Genomic DNA, 18,801 nt, shown 5'->3' on the forward strand with positions numbered 1-18,801 from the left:
TGATTTTATGTTCATCTTACTAAGTTTATATACATGAGAATATTTATGAAAACTCCAAATTTTCTGTATATACTTAGTTTAGTAGATAATTAAAGTTATTTAAGTTCTTGAGACAGTTTTGTTTAGGTCAGACAATAGCAGTTCTTAAAGTGGAGAGAAAATATATTAATTTATAAATAAAGCTTAACAAATTAAAGGGAATTTAGTTATGCTATAACAAGCAGCCTTAAACTTAATGTTCTTCAATGGTTAGATTTTTAAATGGAAAAATAATGTTTTAAAGTTGAACTTCAAGAATATAGGAAGATCTAGGGTTTAAAATGTGTCACTTGACTATTCTATATATATATATATACACACACACACACACACACATATATATACACACATATATATATATATATATATATATTTTTTTTTTTTTTTTGAGATGGAGTTTCGCTCTTGTTGCCCAGGCTGGAGTGCAATGGTGAGAGCTTGGCTCACCACAACCTCCGCCTCCTGGGTTCAAGCCATTCTCCTGCCTCAGCCTCCCGAGCAACTGGGATTACAGGCATGTGCCACCATGCCCAGCTAGTTTTGTATTTTTAGTAGAGACGGGGTTTCTCCATGTTGGTCAGGCTGGTCTCGAACTCCCGACCTCAGGTGATCTGCCTGCCTTGGCCTCCCAAAGTGCCGGGATTACAGGCGTGAGCTACCACGCCCAATCTATATATGAATTTTATAAAACTAAAGTAAACTCTGAATGGTCTTTTCTGTGTTCCAAGTTGATCCTTTAAGTACCACCACTTCACATTTACCAGGTCACAGGTTCATAAATTCTTATGTGTTACAAAGTACCTTTGGCATCATTAAAGTGATGGATCTATAGTTTCAGTTACATTTTTTTCCCTGTAGAAATAACAGCTTTTTACCTAAGCTATTAAATCTTGAGGTCACTGGTTTAGTTTGGTCATTATAATGGCTGAAATGATTCTTGTAACTATTTTATTGAGAAATCTCGGTGTATGGAGCTCCAAACACAAAAGCCATCTCCCCGACTCACTGCTGCCGTGTCCTATCACGCCCCTCTGCTGGGCGCAGGGGTCTTAGGCCACACTTCGATTTCATACATTTTTGTACAATTTCAGAATTTGGAACACACTGTTTTGAAATTTTGTTTCCACCTGATTCAACATCCTTCTTGCTTTCTCCCCAGTCTGGGCTCCAGCAGGTGGAAATTAGGGAAGGGGTGGGAGGTGCTGCTTGCAGAAACCCCACCTCTCCAATGCTGGGAACTCTGTCGCTGGCCCTTTGAAGGGTATGGTGGGGGCTTTTCAGAGAGTCTTAGGGGCCTCTCGCTTGTATAGCCCTTGGCCCTTGGCATGGGAGGTCTGCCGCCGCTTGAACCCTCCCCGCCCCACCCCCACCCCCACCCCCACCCCGCCACCCTCCTGCCTTTAGCTCCCCAGCAGGTGTCCACCCACTGGCAGTTTCCTTCTGGGTCGGCTTGTTCAGAGGTAGGCCTCTTGCTGAGGCAGGGAGAACTGCAGACTGCTCATGGCCAGCCACCTTCCACGGGGTCCACTTGACCCTTGGGAAGCTCATCTACTTGCCATATCTGGGAGTGAGAACACAGCATCTGGCTCCTGCTTGGTGTTCAGTGTCACAGCAGCAGCATCCAGCACTTGTCTGGACAAGAGGATTGGCCACAGTCAGATGAGAAGCAATTTCCAGCCTTAAACTTGTAAAGGAGAGGGTGTGCAGCAGTTCCTGCCAACTGCGTAAGGAAATTTCTTGCCCCATCTGCTACCTTTGGCAGGAGAAAGAAGGGGAAAAAATTGTTTTTATGAGATGGTCTTGTTCTGTCGCCCAGGCTGGAGTGCAGCGGCGCCATCATGGCTCACTGCAGCCTTGACCTCCCAGGCTCAAATGATCCTCCCACCTCAGCTTCCCAAGTAGCTGCGACTATAGGTGGGCACCACCACACCCAGCTGATTTTAAAAATTTGTTGTAGAGAGGGGTCTTGCTATGTTGCCCAGGCTGGTCTTGAACTCCTGGACTCAAGCAATCCTCCTGCCTCAGCCTTCCAAAGTGCTGGGATTACATGTGTGAGCTACTGCACCCAACAGCAAAACTTCACCTTGACCATTTTCCTAGAATGGTGTGTGTTATGTGTACGTGTGTGTGTGTGTGTGTGTGTATGTGTGTGTGTGTGTGTGTGTGTGTGTGGTGCTGGGGTCAGGGAGGACAAAACTTTCTAAAACAGCTGCTGCTGGGATGCTCTCAGCAAACCCCTCAGGGAGTGGCAAGTTCCACAGCTGGCAGTTCTCTGCGCTTAGAATGAAGGCTTCTTTTGTACCTTTTATTCTTAGCTGTGAGCCCTTAGTCTCCAATTCTGGCACGAGGCACCTCACACCATCTTATCACACGTAATTGGCACACTACGTTCAATTGCCTTGTGTATCTTATTAATGGAATGGGCTTGTGTGGTGAGCCACCGGATGTGCCGGCGCAGTGTAATTTCACACCCCGAACCTCGTTGAGCTCAGACGACTTATCTGATCATGTTGCAAGGTACTGCTTCCACCAAAAGGAATTTCAATCAGACGATGTGGCACAAGAAGCATTGAGAAAGAAGCACCAAGAACACCCAACCTAGTAGCAAAACAGCAGGAATTTGAGAAACAGTGTTGGGGAAGAGGACAGATGTGAAAACTGTTTATTCATACTGAGGAGGTTCCCAGCCATAAGGCGCCCGTTGAAAAGCACAGCACTTCTGTGACAACACACAAGACACGGCCGTGGCTTCACAGCTGCAGCTAATCCCAACTCGCCCCACAACACATTCGTCTGCCCTCTGACCATCACTCAATGTCCCTCCAACTTTATTCAAGTCTTCTCCTTAAAACTCTTTCCTAATCTCCATGCTATGAATGGTATTTTCTTAACACATAATTTTGTAGATAAAGAAAAACAATTAAAGTGTCACTAGTTGGTGCTTTTTTATGTGAATGAAAGATCTGACATTATTTCCCCCTCAACCCAGAAAAGAAGAGGGAGGAGAAAGCACGAAGATGTCTCATCCTTAACCCAAACCATTCACATCCAAGTCGCACAGGCCAGCTGGCTCTCCTCGCACCTCCGGTCACTTGGCCTTCTTGCCGCCTTTCTGGGCCTCCAAGGCAGCCATCCTCGCCTCCTCCTCTGGGATGAACACGCTGACAGTGAAGTCGCTGGTCTCCGAGCCATACTTGTTCTTCACAACCAGCCCGTATTTGCCCGAGTCAGCAGTGCTCACGCCGTTGATGGTGAAGTACGCGGTCTTCCCGGCCTCGAACTTGAGGTTGCAGTGGTCATCTGAGGCCAGGGCCTTTTCGTTCTTCAACCACGAGACCTCCGGAGGCGGGTCTCCCCACACATTGCAAGTGAGATTAAGGGCCTGCAAGACAGGTTTTATGGGAGAGAAGAAGATAAATTAGATATAATAGACACAATGTCAACAATCTTGCCAGCTACTGGCTTGGCATGACCAAAGGGAGGATAAGTAAAAACCTCCTGGACCAGGGTTTAAAGGAGTTATGTGTGTGCACCTGTGTGAGTTACAGTTCGAAATAACATCTGAGGGGACCTCCTCAAGGCCTTTTAATGCTCCTCAAGGCCTTTTTTTTTTTTTTTTTTTTTTTTTGAGACGGAGTCTCGCTCTGTCGCCCAGGCTGGAGTGCAGTGGCCGGATCTCGGCTCACTGCAAGCTCTGCCTCCCGGGTTTACGCCATTCTCCTGCCTCAGCCTCCCGAGTAGCTGGGACTACAGGCGCCCGCCACCTCGCCCGGCTAGTTTTTTGTATTTTTTAGTAGAGACAGGGTTTCACCGTGTTAGCCAGGATGGTCTCGATCTCCTGACCTCGTGATCCGCCCGTCTCGGCCTCCCAAAGTGCTGGGATTACAGGCTTGAGCCACCGCGCCCGGCCCTCCTCAAGTCCTTTATATGCTTTCTGGCTTCTGGAATGCTTATTATCAAAAACACACAAAAGAGTTTAGGTCTATTCCGCATTTTCACTTTCTCCTTCATAAACATATAGATGCCTTTTGCTCTATTGTGGCATTTTGGGTTCTGTCTCAGTAGAGGAATCTCATTGCTGTAATTGCCACCTGCTCCCTTTTGCATTTCATTTGTGTCAAAGAGCCGGGCAGCAGAACCACGGCAGCTGCTTCAGATAATGTTACCAATTTTCAAATTCCACCACCATTATTTTACTTCTCTCCTCAAACCCCACTCAATCTGTCACAGTTGCAGTGGTTCCCTACCAAAATGTATTCCTAAAGAAAATATTCTCATCTGTGCCGAAACCTTATTCTAAAAGATCAATATTCTCAATATATATGTAGATACAAGGTCTACAGTTTTACTTTACCTTACTTTTTTTAATTGGAAAAAAATTTAGATAATTGTAAATTCACATGCAGTTGTAAGAAAGAATAAAGAGATCCATAAGAAATAATAAAGAGATCAGGTGTGCTGTCTACCAAGCTTCCCCAGTGGTAACATTTTGCAAAACTGTAGTACAATGTCATAACCAGTATATTGACATTGAGGCAATCCACTGACCTTATTTAGATTTCTCTAATTTTACTGGTGCTTATTTGTGTTTGCATGTGTTTCATTCTATTCAATTTACAGAATATTTTCATCACCACAAGAACCCCTTGTGTTGTCCTTTTATAACCACACCCAGCTCTCTCCTCCAACTTCCAACCTCTGTTCCTAATCTCTGGCAACCACTCATCTGCTTTCCATTTCTAATATTTTGTCAGGTCAAAGATATTATATAAATAGAATCAAGCAGTCTATAACCTTTCAGAAAAACCTTTGTAACTCAGCACAATTACTTGCAGATTCATCCAAGGTGCTGCATGTATCGAGAGTTTATCCCTTGTTACTGCTGAATAGAATCTCATAGTATGTTTATGCCCGTAAGGGCCATCTGAGCGTTTTCCAGTTTTGAACTATGATGAACTAAGTTGCTATGAACATTTGTGTACAGGTTTTTATGTGAGCATAAGTTGTCATTTCTGTGGGATAAATGCCCAGGGATACAATTGCTGGAATGTATGATAAATGCATGTTTCATTTTTTTCTTTATTTTTTTAATTAAAAAAATAGAGAATAGAGATGGAGTCTCATTATGTTGACCAGGCTGGTCTTGAACTCGTGGTCTCAAGCAATCTTCACATCGTGGTCTCCCAAAGTGCTGGGGTTACAGGCATGAGCCACCACACCCAGCCCATGTTTTTTTTTTTTTTCCCAGAAATTGCTAAACTGTTTTTCTGAGTGGCTATACAATTTTGGGTTACATTCCCACCAGAATATACAAGTGATTCACTTTCTCCACAGCCTCTCCACCATTTGTTGTTGTACACCAGCCCACCCAGCTTCTATTCTTTATTACAGCAATTCCGATAGGTGTGGTGTGTTATTTCATTGTGGTTTTAATGTTCACTTGCCTGGTGACTAATGATGTTGAATTTACTTCACATTTTAAAATTCCATTCTTGTATTTTTATCTTACTAAAATCCAGACGTGATAAGGAAAGAACTAGGGCTCACAATGTATAGAGAAAACGCCCATCTACCCATCATTCTAAAGAGTCTTACATGATTATTTGTTACCCCTTTTGTAGGTGTATCATTTACAATTGGATAGATTAAGAAATCTGTTTATCCCCCATCACTAATTAATATTTCTTACTGAATTACCCTACAAATACATTTCAGTCAAAAAAAGAGGAGTCCAATTATTATCCTTAAACTGAATGAGCAGATTAGGTATATGCTCTTGGAAACTGTGATTACCTGTAGTTAAAGCTTTTAACAAAGTCAAACAAAAAGTCCCAAACACTCCTTGACAGTCTAGTGGTTAGGAAAAAAAAATGCAAAAAACCAAAAAACGAAACTCCCAAACACGTTAGGCGTCATGGAAAACTCTTATCCACACTTCAGATTTGAGTTCTGCATTACAAAGTACTGTCATATACATTCTCTTTAATTCTCAGTACGACCTACAGAGTTGTATATTTTTAACCTGATTAGGTGAGGAAAATGGAAAAGAGAGTTGAAGAACAAAAGAAGCCCTGCAGTGAGTGAGCTTAAAATTAACCGTGATCCTATTTTCCACCTGCGAGGAAACATAGTTGAATGAAACCTACCTCTTGCTAAAGCATTTCCACATGCCTTGCTTCGTTACCCGAATTCCAGTCACCCACTGTATGTCTTCACTGCCCTTTGAAGTGGAAAATTTGTTCTACTACAAATATCTCTACCCCTAGGACTGGTATGTTAAACTTGTTTTAATTTATTTTCCATTTATTTTTTGTAGGCAGCATCTTACTGTGTGGTCCAGGCTGAAGTGAAGTGGCATGTCATGACTCACTGCAGCTTTGACCTCCTGGGTTTCTTGAGAGAAACAGACAGGTGTGCACCACCATCCCCAGCTGACTTTAAAAAATTTTTTTGTAGAGACGGGGTCTCATTATGTTGCCCAGGCTAGTTTGAACTCCTGGGCGTAAGCAATCCTCCTGCCTTGGCCTCCCAAAGTGCTGGTTTACAGTCATGAGCCACTGCACCCAGTGGCTGTAAACTTTTTAATGAAACATAAAGATAAAAAAAGTGAATCCAGGTTAGAAATTGTGTTGATTCGCTCAGACTGTGTAGAGTTAAATGAAAGTAAGGAAGGCCTCATTTGGCATCTTTATCTTACAGGGACTCTTCGGAAAATGCACAGTACTTGTTGGGGACAAGTTGCAGTGATTTACCTGACGCCAAATTTACAATGTTGTGAACTCTTGGAGAGATCATCATAGAGACAGGTTACATCAGTTTAAAACCAAATGGAAAGAAACCAGAGGGGCATGTTCTATTTTTGTGTGTGTGTATGTGACAGGGTCTCTGTCACCCAGGCTGGAGTGATCTTGGCTCACTGCAACCTCCGCCTCTTGGGCTCAAGCGGTCCTCCCACTCAGACTCCCGACTAGCTGGGAGTACAGGTGTGTATCACTACACTCGGCTAATTTTTTGTAGAGATGGGGTTTCGCCGTGTTGCCCAGGTTGGTCTCAAACTCCTGGGCTCAAGTGATCTGTGCCCCTTGGCCTCCCAAAGTGCTGAGATTACAGGCGTGAGCCACTGCACCTGGCCTAGGGGCACATGTTCTCAGGATCCCCTGGAGTTCTGTCACAGGGGAAAAAAATTAATAAAAAAAGAAAGAAAGAAGCCCATTTTCAACAGAACTAGAGCCTATAGAAATTTCCATATTCCACTGTGTTAGAGGTAATTTCTTTCTTCAATTGTATTTGTCATAGAGTTAACACAGAACATTTTCAGTTTCCCATAATTTTAAAGGGTGACTTTTGAAAGATACTAAGTGGTCTACATATGTCTATTAGAGACAAACTTTTATCCTGATGCTTGACCTATAAAACATTAAGATGATTGGAAAACCGACTGCTTTTTTTGAGATGGAGTCTCACTCTGTTGCCTGGGCTGGAGTGCAGTGGCATGATCTTGGCTCACTGTAACCTCCACCTCCCAGGTTCAAGCAACTCTTCTGCCTCAGCCTACCAAATCGCTGGGATTACAGGCACCTGCCACCACACCAGGCTAATTTTTGTATTTTTAATAGAGACAGGGTTTCACCATGTTGGCCAGGCTGGTCTCGAACTCCTGACCTCAGGTGATCCACCTGCCTCGGTCTCCCAAAGTGTTGGGATTACAGGCTTGAGCAACCGTGCCTGTTCAGAAAATCAACTGATTTTTAACCTTGTGTTTGGTTACTTTGGTTAAGTATAAGCAGCTATGGAATAAGATGAGGGTGGTGGGCTGTTAAGTGTATCTTAAAAGAAGGAACCAAGGTTGGGGTGCTGGAACCTGTTTCTGTGCAGAAGGAACAGGCACAGGCAGGCTCCATGCTTACCTTCCCCTCCTGGATGGTGACCACATCTGGGAGACCTCCCAACACCCGGGCACGATCTGTAAGCATAGGCATTTTGGGTTAATCACTGCAGTGGCAAGGCCAGTGGCCATACTCACAAAACCACCCAGGAAGCTACAGTTCCAATTCAGTTTCCTTCTCCTGATTCTTCTATACAGTTTTCAATATGCAAAAGAAGAAAATGACCCAGGGATTCAGGATTTTTCTTTTCTTTTTTTTTTTTTTTTTTTTGAGACGGAGTCTCGCTCTGTCACCTAGGCTGGAGTGCAATGCCAAGATCTCAGCTCGCTGCAACCTCCACCCACTGGGTTCAAGAGATTCTCCTGCCTCAGCCTCCCGAGTAGCTGGGGTTATAGGCGCCTGCCACCGTGCCCAGCTAATTTTTGTATTTTTAGTAGAGATGGGGTTTCACCATCTTGGCCAGGCTGGTCTTGAACTCTTGACCTCAGGTGATCCACCCACCTCGGCCTCCCAAAGCGCTAGGATTACAGGTGTGAGCCACTGCGCCTGGCCCTTACAATGTTTCTTGATGTTTCTTTTCTCCAATACATACACACTTTTATGAGACACTGTATCTGCAAGTGACTAACAACCTATTGTATGATTTGCAGCCAAGAGGTTTCTCAGGATGTCTGGGTTGGAGCTCAAGTCAAGGGTAGGGTGACATTCTTTACAATGTAACCTGAGACCTTCTTTTCATAGATATTCTTACTCAAAAGACTAAAATGAAAACATATGTAGAACACCTAAGATTTAAAAAAGAAAAAAAAACACTTCCACTCTCCTCCATCTGTAGTCATAATAGCAAAACAAAATTATCTTTTGAATCTATCCCAGGAGTACTTGTGAAAATGGTTTACTCACTTTTCTCGGCAATGGCAGCTTGTCTGTGGTTGAGAGAAACAAACAAAGAAGAATTTAGTGTTAGTATTACTTCAAAGTAGCTAAACTTGACGACATTTTCATCGACTCAGAAACATTTTGCTGTTCAATGTAACAGTGGGAAGTGCTACTTCTACTGTATTTTCTGAAATAAAAGGCTCTTTCTAACATTCAGAGGGGTAAGCAGTAATGCAAGCTTCCAGGGAAATTAGTGCATGCAAGTGGCATTGGTTAGGACAAGGGACTTACTTCAACCTCTGGAATTCAGCATAGGCCTCCTCGTATGCTTTAAACGAAAAAACAAGAGTTAGAATTTTCTCACCCAGAATTGACGACACACAGGGATATTAAAATTCACAACTGGAGATCATTGTGATCGGTCCAGACTTTGATTAAGACTGTGCTTATGTGTTCACTCCACAGCTTAATGTGCTTAACAAGGTCAGGAAATACTTTCTAGGCACAAAATATGAAATAGTAGATTTTAGAAGCTTTCAACTCAGTCAGAGGGTTTCAGCCCCTCAAATGGAAAGGCAGAGATTAACTCCAACAAAGAAAAACATGGGAATAAATATCTGTTTCTTTTCTTTTTTTGAGACGGAGTCTTGCTGTGCCCAGGCTGGAGTGCAATGGTGCAATCTCGGCTCACTGCAACCTCCACCTCCCAGGTATAAGCGATTCTCCTGCCTCAGCCTCCCAAGTAGCCGGGACTAATCAAGTAGCATGTGCCACCACATCCAGTTAATTTTTGTGTTTTTAGTAGAGACGGAGTTTCACCATGTTGGGCAGGCTGGTCTCAAACTCCTGACCTTAAGTGATCTGCCTGCCTTGGCCTCCCAAAGTGCTGGGATTACAGGCATGAGCCACTGCGCCCGGCCATAAAAGTCTGTTTCAAAGAAAAGCTGGCTGTTGAGTAAACATCCTGAGTGTCAAACAAAAACAAAAACAAAAACAAAACCTTTCTCTTATTAAATTATCCCAGACATCAGAGCCTCCTAGATAGGCAGTTAACTCTCTCTCTGTTATGCTGTCTGGTCTATTTGGGTGAAAAAGCACAATGAGTTACTGTAATCACAGAGGGCGCTGGTGCTTGCCTGAAGCAATGTTTCTTATGCCATGATGGAGAGGGGATGAAAGGCAAGTGGGACAAGAAAATGAGATCTATATAATTCTTAAATAATTTTTTTCTGTGCCTGTAGAGTAAGCCACTTTGATTAAAGATCCAGGCAAAATGGCAGCTTCTCTGGGACTACAGGCGCCTGCCAGCATGCTCAGCTAATTTTGGTGTTTTTAGTAGAGACCGGGTTTCACCACGTTGGTCAGGATGGTCTCGATCTCCTGACCTCGTGATCCACCCGCTTTGGCCTCCCAAAGTGCTGGGATTATAGGCGTGAGCCACTGCACCCGGCCTTGTTTTTTTTTTTTTTTTTTTTTTTTTTTTCCAAGAGACAGGGTCTTGCCATTGCCCAGGCTGGAGTGCAGTAATCATAGCTTGAGGTAGCCTCAAACTCCTGGGCTCACATGATCCTCTCGAGTAGCTGGAACTATAGGTGTGTGCCACCACACCTAGTTATTTTTAATTTTTTTTATTTTGTAGAGACAGGATCTCGCTATGTTGTCCAGGCTGGTCTTGAACTCCTGGGCTCAATCGATCCTCCTGCCTCAGCCTCTCAAAATGTTGGGATGACAGGTGTAAGCCACCATGTCGGGCAGGTAGCTTCGTTTTGAAATCCCTCTCACCTCATCTTTCATCTCCTCAGTGGTCGAGGAATCATAGTATTTTAAGTCTAGAGAGTGCTTAGATAATACTAGTTTATTCCCTCATTTTACAGATGGGAAAAATAAGTATAAAGCTAGGCTTAAAGTTGCTGGTCCTGAGTTTTTCTCATCTGTAAAATGAGGGGTAGACTGGTTAGGCGGACCCAGGCTGAAGTCAGTGCTTCCCCTTGTCCCCACACCACTCTGAGAGAGAGGTGGGAATGGCCGAGCCAATCTGTGCTTGGTAGCAGTGGCAATGCTGGTAGGACAATCTACAGGCTTTTCCTTAAAAAGGATTTCAGAGTGGGGTAGTTAAATAAGCTTTGGTGGACCAGAGAGTAAAAATAACATTTTAAAAATTTTAACTTTTTCCACCCCCTTACTGCCTCCCTTTTTCGGTTGTGTTTCACACTGTCAGACGGAGAGTGGAAGAAATCCCCCGTCGCCGTGCGCTGGTGACGCAGGCCAAGTGTGTCCTAGAAAGCCTGCGTCCCTCTGGGCCGGCTGCTCCCGTTACTGCGGGTCCTGCGGAGAGTCCTTCTAGTCACCGTGAGTGGGTGCGGTGAAGACAAGGGGATTCAGCCCCAAAAACACTCAAAGCAGGGCTGAAGGGCTACGCTCTAAATGACGAATCTGCTCTCTGAGGTTGAAAGAACCTGAGTTACTGAATATTGAGGTTGTATTTATTTATTTATTTATTTTTATTTTTTATTTTTTGACAGAGTCTCGCTCTGTAGCCCAGGCTGGAGTACAGTGGCGCAATCTCGAATCATGGCAACCTCTGCCACTTGGGCTCAAATGATTCTCCTACCTCAGCCTCCCGAGTAGCTGGGGTTACAGGCATGTGCCACCACAGCCAGCTAATTTTTATATTTTTAGTAGAGACGGGTTTCACCATGTTGGTCAGGCTAGTCTCGAACTCCTGACCTCAGGTGATCCACCTGCCTCAGCCTCCCAAAGTGCTAGGATTACAGGTGTGAGCTACCGTGCCCACCTGAGGTTGTATTTTAAAATGAAAGAGTAGAGGAAAAGTCAGTCCACAGCTGTCTTTATTAACTTTAACACAGTATAGACTATTTTATTTTATTTATTTTTAATTTTTTTAGAGACAGAATCTTGCTCTGTTGCCCAGGCTGGAGTATAGCAGTGTGATCTTGGCTCACAGCAGCCTCAACCTCCTGGACCCAAGTGATCATCCTAGCTCAGCCTCCTGAGCAGTAGGGATTATAGGTATAAGCCACCACGCCACCACACCTGGCTAATTTCTTAAAATTTTATTTTTGAAGAGCTGGGGTCTCACTATATTGCCCAGACTGGTCTTAAATTCCTGGCCTCAAGTGATCCTCCCACCTTGGCCTCCCAGAGTGCTAGGATTAAAGGCCACCATACCAGCAGACTATTTTACTTTTGTAAGAAAGAATAGGATGAAGACTATAGTTCTGGGAAAGGGAGAAATGGCCCAGTATTTTTTAACTTTTTACTTATAACTGAGTATTTTTTATTATTTATTTATTTTTATATTTTATAGAAACGGGGTTTCGCTATATTGCTCCAGGCTGGCTGGTCTTGAACTCCTGGGCTCAACTGATTCGCCTGCCTCCCAAAGTAGCTGGGACTACAGGTGTGTGCCACTTTGCCCAGCTACTTTTTTTTTTAGAGATGAGGTTTCACTATGCTGCCCAGGTTTGTCTTGAACTCCTGACTTCAAGCCATCCTCCTGCCTTGGCCTCTCAAGGTGTTGGGATTACAGGCATGAGCCACCATGCCCAGCTCCCTTCATTTCTTTTAAAAGGCTCATTCATCCAGAGTAAATTTGAATCTGCAAAATATCTGTTTACCTTGTCCAGAAAGATCCACTGTCTTCTGATGTCCAGTTTTGCCATCAAAGAGCTCCATGACGTACTTTCCTTTGTCATTCGGGGTGGGCTCATTGATTTGTAGCCAGATCTGCTCTCCAGTGACCCCGGTCTTAACTCTGTCTGAGTACCTAATGGCGGCCCCACTGTGAAAACCGAAGAAAACTTCCTTAGCGTTTGCTTCCATCCAGGGCTGATCTTTACTTTGTCTCTTATTGAAGCTCTTGCCGTGAAGTTTTATAGGCTTGCAAAAAGCGAGGGATCTGTATATGTTATTCTTCTGCTTCAGAAAAATTATAGGCCATGACACACAGAACTGGGATTCCAAGGCCCAAGTTCTGACGGTCGGAATATTTATTTATTAATAACTCCTCATAGCAGTCTGAGGCCCAGGGCAAATCACAATACTAATACTTCTCAGTGGTATTATTATCTTTGTTTTAGTTTGGATTTATTTGTAGGACTAGGGTAATCTATAAAGCTAAAAGGCCAAACTACATATTATTTTACTGTATATTTCGTCTAGATAATCTATGGCTGTAAATCAGATTTCACAAGCTAGTCCAAAAACAACACTTATGGAGGCTCAAGTGGTTGACTAGACCAAATAATTAAGATGCTTATGCTTTGCTGGTCTAATAGCAATTTCCTCAAAACATCCTTTCAGTGTTCTCATTTTTGAACAAGTAATTCTTTTAGAGAAGATATAAAGCTTTTTGATTGATGATTCAATGAATTTTACTTCTCTGACACTTCAGACTGGTATATTAGAATGTCCTAGATGTCACAGAGGAATTTCCTGGAATTTGATCTATTTTAGCTTATAATTACTTTCCTAAAATGTATTCTGAAAGAAACAGAACAAAGGAATAAGCCCCAACATTCGACACTGGAATTTTACCAATTCTCATTTTTATGACTCAGTTAATAATAAATCATAATACTAGCGAAAACACTGTTTTACATAACAGTAAAGTCATCTTAAAGAAAACACAAATGGCTGCTTTGCGGCACCTGGCTCTGGCTAACTGTTCAATCTAGCCCAGTGGGCCCCAACCTTTTTGTCACCAGGGACCAGTTTCGTGGAAGACAATTTTTCCACAGACCAGGTAGGGGGAGGGTTTCGGGACGACTCAAGCACATAACATTGATCATCAGATTCTCACACGGAGCGTACAACCTAGATCCCTCACATGCGCGGTCCACAATAGGGTTCACGCTCCTGTGAGGATCTAATGCCGCAGCTGATCTGACAGGAGGCGGAGCTCAGGTGGTCATGCTCGCTCCCTCGCTCACCACTCACCGCCTGTTACACGGCCCAGTTCCTAGTAGGCCACGGACTGGTACCCGTCTATGGCCTGGGGTTTGGGGACCTCTAGTCTAGACTTCACGCAGCTGGAATCCAGTGGTAGGTAGTGCCATGATGAACCGGGCTCTGGAGCCAGGCTGCCTAGGCTCAGCCTTGACCCACCTCTTAGCTGTGTGACCTTAGGCAGGTCACCTCCCCGAGCCCTAGCTTCCTCATCCCTCAAGGGAGGAGCACCTCCCACGCAGAGTGGTGAATGTGAAATGAATTCACATATGTAAAGGGCTTTCAGCAGCGCCCCCCATACTGTCAATGCCACTGAGGGTACAGGGTGGGGAAACTTGCTATCTGTACCCTCCTGGGGATGCCACGGGACCTTCTTCTCAGTGGGGCTCCTAGGGACATTTGCAGTTTGGAACATTTGCATCCTGAGGTTGGACTGAAGGTGGCTACACTCCATCAGATTATCTATGCCAGGCCTCGGTTCTCTTTCAGCTCAGGATATTTCAAGGAAGCACGGAGGTTAAGGACACTGTCAAGAGTGTAAACAGGAGGCCTGGTTTGATTTGGAAACTGATTTCAGCTCTTGGAATCCCGGAAGCTAACTTGAATAGAGTCCCTGTATAACTGCACGGAGGTTCAAACCCATCTTCCCCAAAGTCGCCTTGAGCTCTCCAAAGCCTTCTGAGGGTGGACCAGAAACATGCTAATGTCTCACTCTGCCAGGCGCTATAACATCAACAACAATAATCTTGGGCACTCATTGGATTAGGCTTCTTTGGTGGATGCCCACTCATTCATACTGTGGGAAATTAGGTGCCTCCTGGTGCACACTGCTTCATCTCTGTTCCAGACCACAGAATGTGTTAACCGTGTGGATAGAGAGAAGGGTAAGAATGTGGCTCCAGATGCCTGGCACAGCAGAGGGAGCCCAAGCACGACTGTCTGGAGGTGGAGGCTGCGTTATAGAGGTGTCCGTGAATTATGGTACTTCTTCAATCACAAATAAAGACGTACTGTAACTATTACCGGCCTCAGCACGTACATGTTGAGGGAACGAGCTAACCTCCCAGTAAGAGAATGCCCTGGTGGTTCTGTCCTGTGCTCACCAGTGTCAGACTTGAGAATCAAGAAGACTCCTTACTTGAGAAGAACATGAAAATTTTTTCCCTATCCTCCTCTCTTCCACTGGAGAAAGAATTTCTTTTTCTTTCTTTCTTTTTTTTTTTTTTTTTTGAGAAAGTGTCTCACTCTGTCACCCAGGCTGGAGTGCAGTGGTGCAATCTCGGCTCACTGCAACATTTGCCTCCTGGGTTCAAGCAATTCTCATGCCTCAGCCTCCCCAGTAACTGGGATTACAGGTGTCCGCCACCACGCCCAGCTCGTGGGGTTTTTTTTTTTTTTTTTGTATTTTTAGTATAGACAGGGTTTCACCATGTTGGCCAGGCTGGTCTTGAACTCCTGACCTCAAATGATCCACCCACCTTGGCCTCCCAAAGTGCTGGGATTACAGGTGTGAGCCACCGCACCTGGCAGGGAAAGAATTTCTACACAGCAAGTAAGTTCCCATTTACTTACTTGTGGGACCAGTTAACTTTCAAATCCTCCACGTAGTAAGTTACAAAAGAGTACAGTCGGATGCCCTCGGCTGTGCTCTGGATTTTCAGGTCTGTAGCAGACAAAGCTGAAAGAAGAAAAGAGCATATTTCATGCATCTGCATGCCCCTCCTGGCAGGAGGATCATAAAGCACTGTTGTGGTGTGAAATGTTTAACTTACCTATTTTTTTGCATACTTCTGTCATCAGTTCCTTAAAGGCTGTGGAGAGAGATTCAGAGCCAAAACTTTAGCATAAAAATTCTCAATGTAAGGTTAAATCTCAAATTCTTAGTTCTCAAAACTTCCCTTTCTGGATGAAAGGAAATGGAAACAAGGTGAATTTGTGGACCCACTGAAAATGAGTATTCTTTGAGGAAATAGTTTAGTTTTATCAGGTTTTAAAGGATCCCTGCTTATTTTGATTTTTTTCCCCTTGAATTCTTTGTAACAATCGCCATATTTACATTCTAGAGAAAGGGCCATAAGAGATTTCTAGGAAGGTTCTTGACTTTGGGATTCTCTTTCTTCTCAATTCCCAGGAAGCCTTAGTTTACATTAGAGGACATTTTCTTACCCGTGTCATTGATTTATACTGAATTAACCATGTAGGTCTCCTGGCCTTCATCAGCCTGATAATGCTTTTCGCCAATAAACACATTTAGCCCCACCTCCGCCCAAAGTAGGAAGGTGAAATTAGTCAGATTTCTGCTGTTTGTTAGCAATATTATTTTTAAAATCTTGTTCAGGAACAAAATTGTAAGTTTGGGGGTCCCAGGTAGATTTTCATCATCATGATATATTTGTCCTTAGCGTCTCTGAAAAATGGAATTTGCTTTCTTGCTCTGCTAAAAACTGCAAGGCTTCACATTTCATATGTAAATCTTGCTTGCTACCTTTGGAGTGGACTATTTTTTGTCATGCTTCTGACAGAAGTTTTTGATCCTGGAATATTTTTATAGAGTTGAAACAAAAATGATTTAAATTGAAAACAGACCCCTTGTGGACTCTGGACTATAAATTCTCTAAGGATCAAAAATACACTTCTGATTTCGAAGACGACTAGAAGTGAGGTATTTTTGAATAAAATAGTTCACTCTGCTGGAATTTCACTTAAGCCAAAATCTGTGGACAAAAAAAAGTCAGCATGGCTTCAATTGTCAGCTCAGTCTCAATCATCATTCTGGTAAGCTGTATGCAGAAACACACAAGACAGACGCCAGCGGTTGGTGGACTGACCTTCATCCACAAGCTTCAGTCTGCTCTTATCTTTTCCTCGGTCATCTTTCAGGATAACTTCATAAATCCCAGCATCTTTCTTGGAAAACTAAGGGGGAATAGATATACCACATTGCACGTTTCATAGCCGCAGGGCATGGTATCTGTAATTTTTTTCTTCTGCTTCTTTTTTTTTTTTTTTTTTTTTTTTTGAGACAAGGGTCTCACTATCAGCCAGACTGGAGTGCAGAAGTATGATTATAGCTCACTGTATCCTTGAACTCCTGGCCTCAAGTTTGGCCTACCAAAAGCCCTGGGATTACAGGTGTGAGCCACTGCACCTGAGCTGGTATCTGCATTTTTAAAGGCCCTTGATTTACAGAACTGCGATCAAAACACTCTTTGACTAAGCATCTAACTGCGTGAGTGATGAACCGCTCACAGATGCAGACATGCACCTCTCCGTAATAATTTGACCAGTGAGCTAGCAGTCCTGACTTTTTACCTTCTAAGGCTGTAACTGATATGAGGCTTAAAGTCCTTACCTTTTACTCTACCTTCATTTATTAAAAACAGTGATCACTAGCTTTATAGTGATATATTTAAATGCCGTGCTTTTTTAAACAAGAAGTAGATAAAAATCTATCCTTAAATGAAACCATGTCTGATGTCTCTGCACTTTTAGGACCAGGAGGCTTAAGTACAACTGAAGAAGGATCCACTTCACTGCCCATATATGGATAAAAGCAACTCAGAAAAGCGAGTTGTGGCATTCAGCTAATATTGGTTTGCTGTCCACCAAATCCACACACGTCACAAGGCTAGAGAAGCTTTTGTGTTCCTACAGCAGTTGAAAGTAAGCTAATATAAATCCCCTGGTCATGAAAGGAATACAGAATCTAGTCACTGTTTTGGGATAAGACAGAGGGTAGAGAGCTAATATATTACATTTTGCATTTATGATCGCCTACCTCTGTTATAAGCAGGGTACATATACCATCCTTAAAGTCGTGCTTTTCATCCACTGATATCTCCCTCTCATCTTTGTACCACACAATATGAGTCTCCTTCTTAATATTTGCCACCTAGGAGCAAAACCATAATTACTTTTTTTAAAATAAGGAAATGTACTCTTGTGAAGTTAAATAGTTCTTAATGCAGCAAGATATAAAAGAAAAAGCACTGAACATGGAGTGAGAAGACACAGATTTCTAAAGGAATCAATGGAAAGCGATTTTAATTGAGAAAAGAGTTTACAATCAAGTGGACACCAATAGAATAAACCTAAACCAATAGCATCTCTATTTCCAGCAGTGAAAATTTGACTTTAAAATCACATGGTAAGAAAGAAAAGAGAGAATAGATACATTCATACTGATATACATACTTAAACGAAAATAGAAATCTCAAAACCAAAGGAAGACAAATCCCATCAGATTAAAATACAGGCTGTGTTAGAAAAACAAATGACTTTATTAAAGGAATGGAATGAGTAAGCCCCAATCTATATCTAAAAATTTAGTAAAAGATAAATGAGGCATTGCAAATATATGTGGAGGGGAGGCATGGATTAATAAATTAATTACTTAGCAATTTTGAGGAGACTCACTCAGATACACTAATCTCCTCATCATGTCATCTATTTCAAATGGACTAAACAACCGCATGTGGTTAAAGGGATCTTGAGCTTTATCTACAGTGCTTGATTTTTTTCTTTTTTTACAAAGGAGAATATACTCATGTATTTCTTGTATAATTCAAATTGTATGAAAAAGTAAAGACTGGCCGGGCGCGGTGGCTCAAGCCTGTAATCCCAGCACTTTGGGAGGCCGAGACGGGCGGATCACGAGGTCAGGAGATCGAGACCATCCTGGCTAACACGGTGAAACGCCGTCTCTACTAAAACATACAAAAAACTAGCCGGGCGATGTGGCGGGCGCCTGTAGTCCCAGCTACGTGGGAGGCTGAGGCAGGAGAATGGTGTGAACCTGGGAGGTGGAGCTTGCAGTGAGCTGAGATCCGGCCACTGCACTCCAGCCTGGGTGACAAAGCGAGACTCCGTCTCAAAAAAAAAAAAAGGAAAAAGTAAAGACTTCTTACAAATCAAGAAAACTATCTCAAAGAGCCCACTGAATAATGGGTGAAAGGTACATACCATTCCCCAAAGAGAAAATACAACTATAAAACCAACAAAGAAAGTGTTACCTCATTATACATGAGAA

At 43.2% G+C, this 18,801-nt stretch overlaps 2 protein-coding genes across 14 annotated transcripts in view; one reads left to right on the plus strand and one right to left on the minus strand.

Moving 5' to 3' along the window:
• Window positions 1-18,801, plus strand: part of LOC126941171 (myosin regulatory light chain 12B) — a 392,918-nt gene that overhangs the window by 182,463 nt on the left and 191,654 nt on the right. The window contains exon 1 of one of the 10 annotated variants that reach the window (XM_050767497.1): window positions 1,303-1,312. The exons of 8 other annotated variants lie outside the window; for them this stretch is intronic. The gene's annotated coding sequence lies outside the window, so the exon portion shown is untranslated. Of the gene's footprint in view, window positions 1-1,302; window positions 1,313-7,881; window positions 7,892-18,801 lie in introns of those variants that run through there. One more of the 10 variants, XM_050767503.1, reaches the window with a different exon arrangement.
• MYOM1 (myomesin 1) overlaps window positions 2,679-18,801 on the minus strand; it is a 177,807-nt gene continuing 161,684 nt past the window's right edge. For all 4 annotated transcript variants that reach the window (XM_050767428.1, XM_050767432.1, XM_050767429.1 and 1 more), the window contains 9 exons: window positions 17,551-17,664; window positions 16,601-16,688; window positions 15,545-15,583; window positions 15,345-15,450; window positions 12,443-12,606; window positions 9,096-9,132; window positions 8,829-8,851; window positions 7,947-8,002; window positions 2,679-3,421 (listed from right to left, as the gene is read on the minus strand). In XM_050767428.1, coding sequence (XP_050623385.1) covers window positions 3,128-3,421; window positions 7,947-8,002; window positions 8,829-8,851; window positions 9,096-9,132; window positions 12,443-12,606; window positions 15,345-15,450; window positions 15,545-15,583; window positions 16,601-16,688; window positions 17,551-17,664 — 921 coding nt within the window. In that variant the 3' untranslated portion in view covers window positions 2,679-3,127. The remainder of the gene's footprint in view (window positions 3,422-7,946; window positions 8,003-8,828; window positions 8,852-9,095; window positions 9,133-12,442; window positions 12,607-15,344; window positions 15,451-15,544; window positions 15,584-16,600; window positions 16,689-17,550; window positions 17,665-18,801) is intronic.

This window comes from Macaca thibetana, chromosome 18, assembly GCF_024542745.1.
Source record: "Macaca thibetana thibetana isolate TM-01 chromosome 18, ASM2454274v1, whole genome shotgun sequence".
NCBI lineage: Eukaryota > Metazoa > Chordata > Mammalia > Primates > Cercopithecidae > Macaca > Macaca thibetana.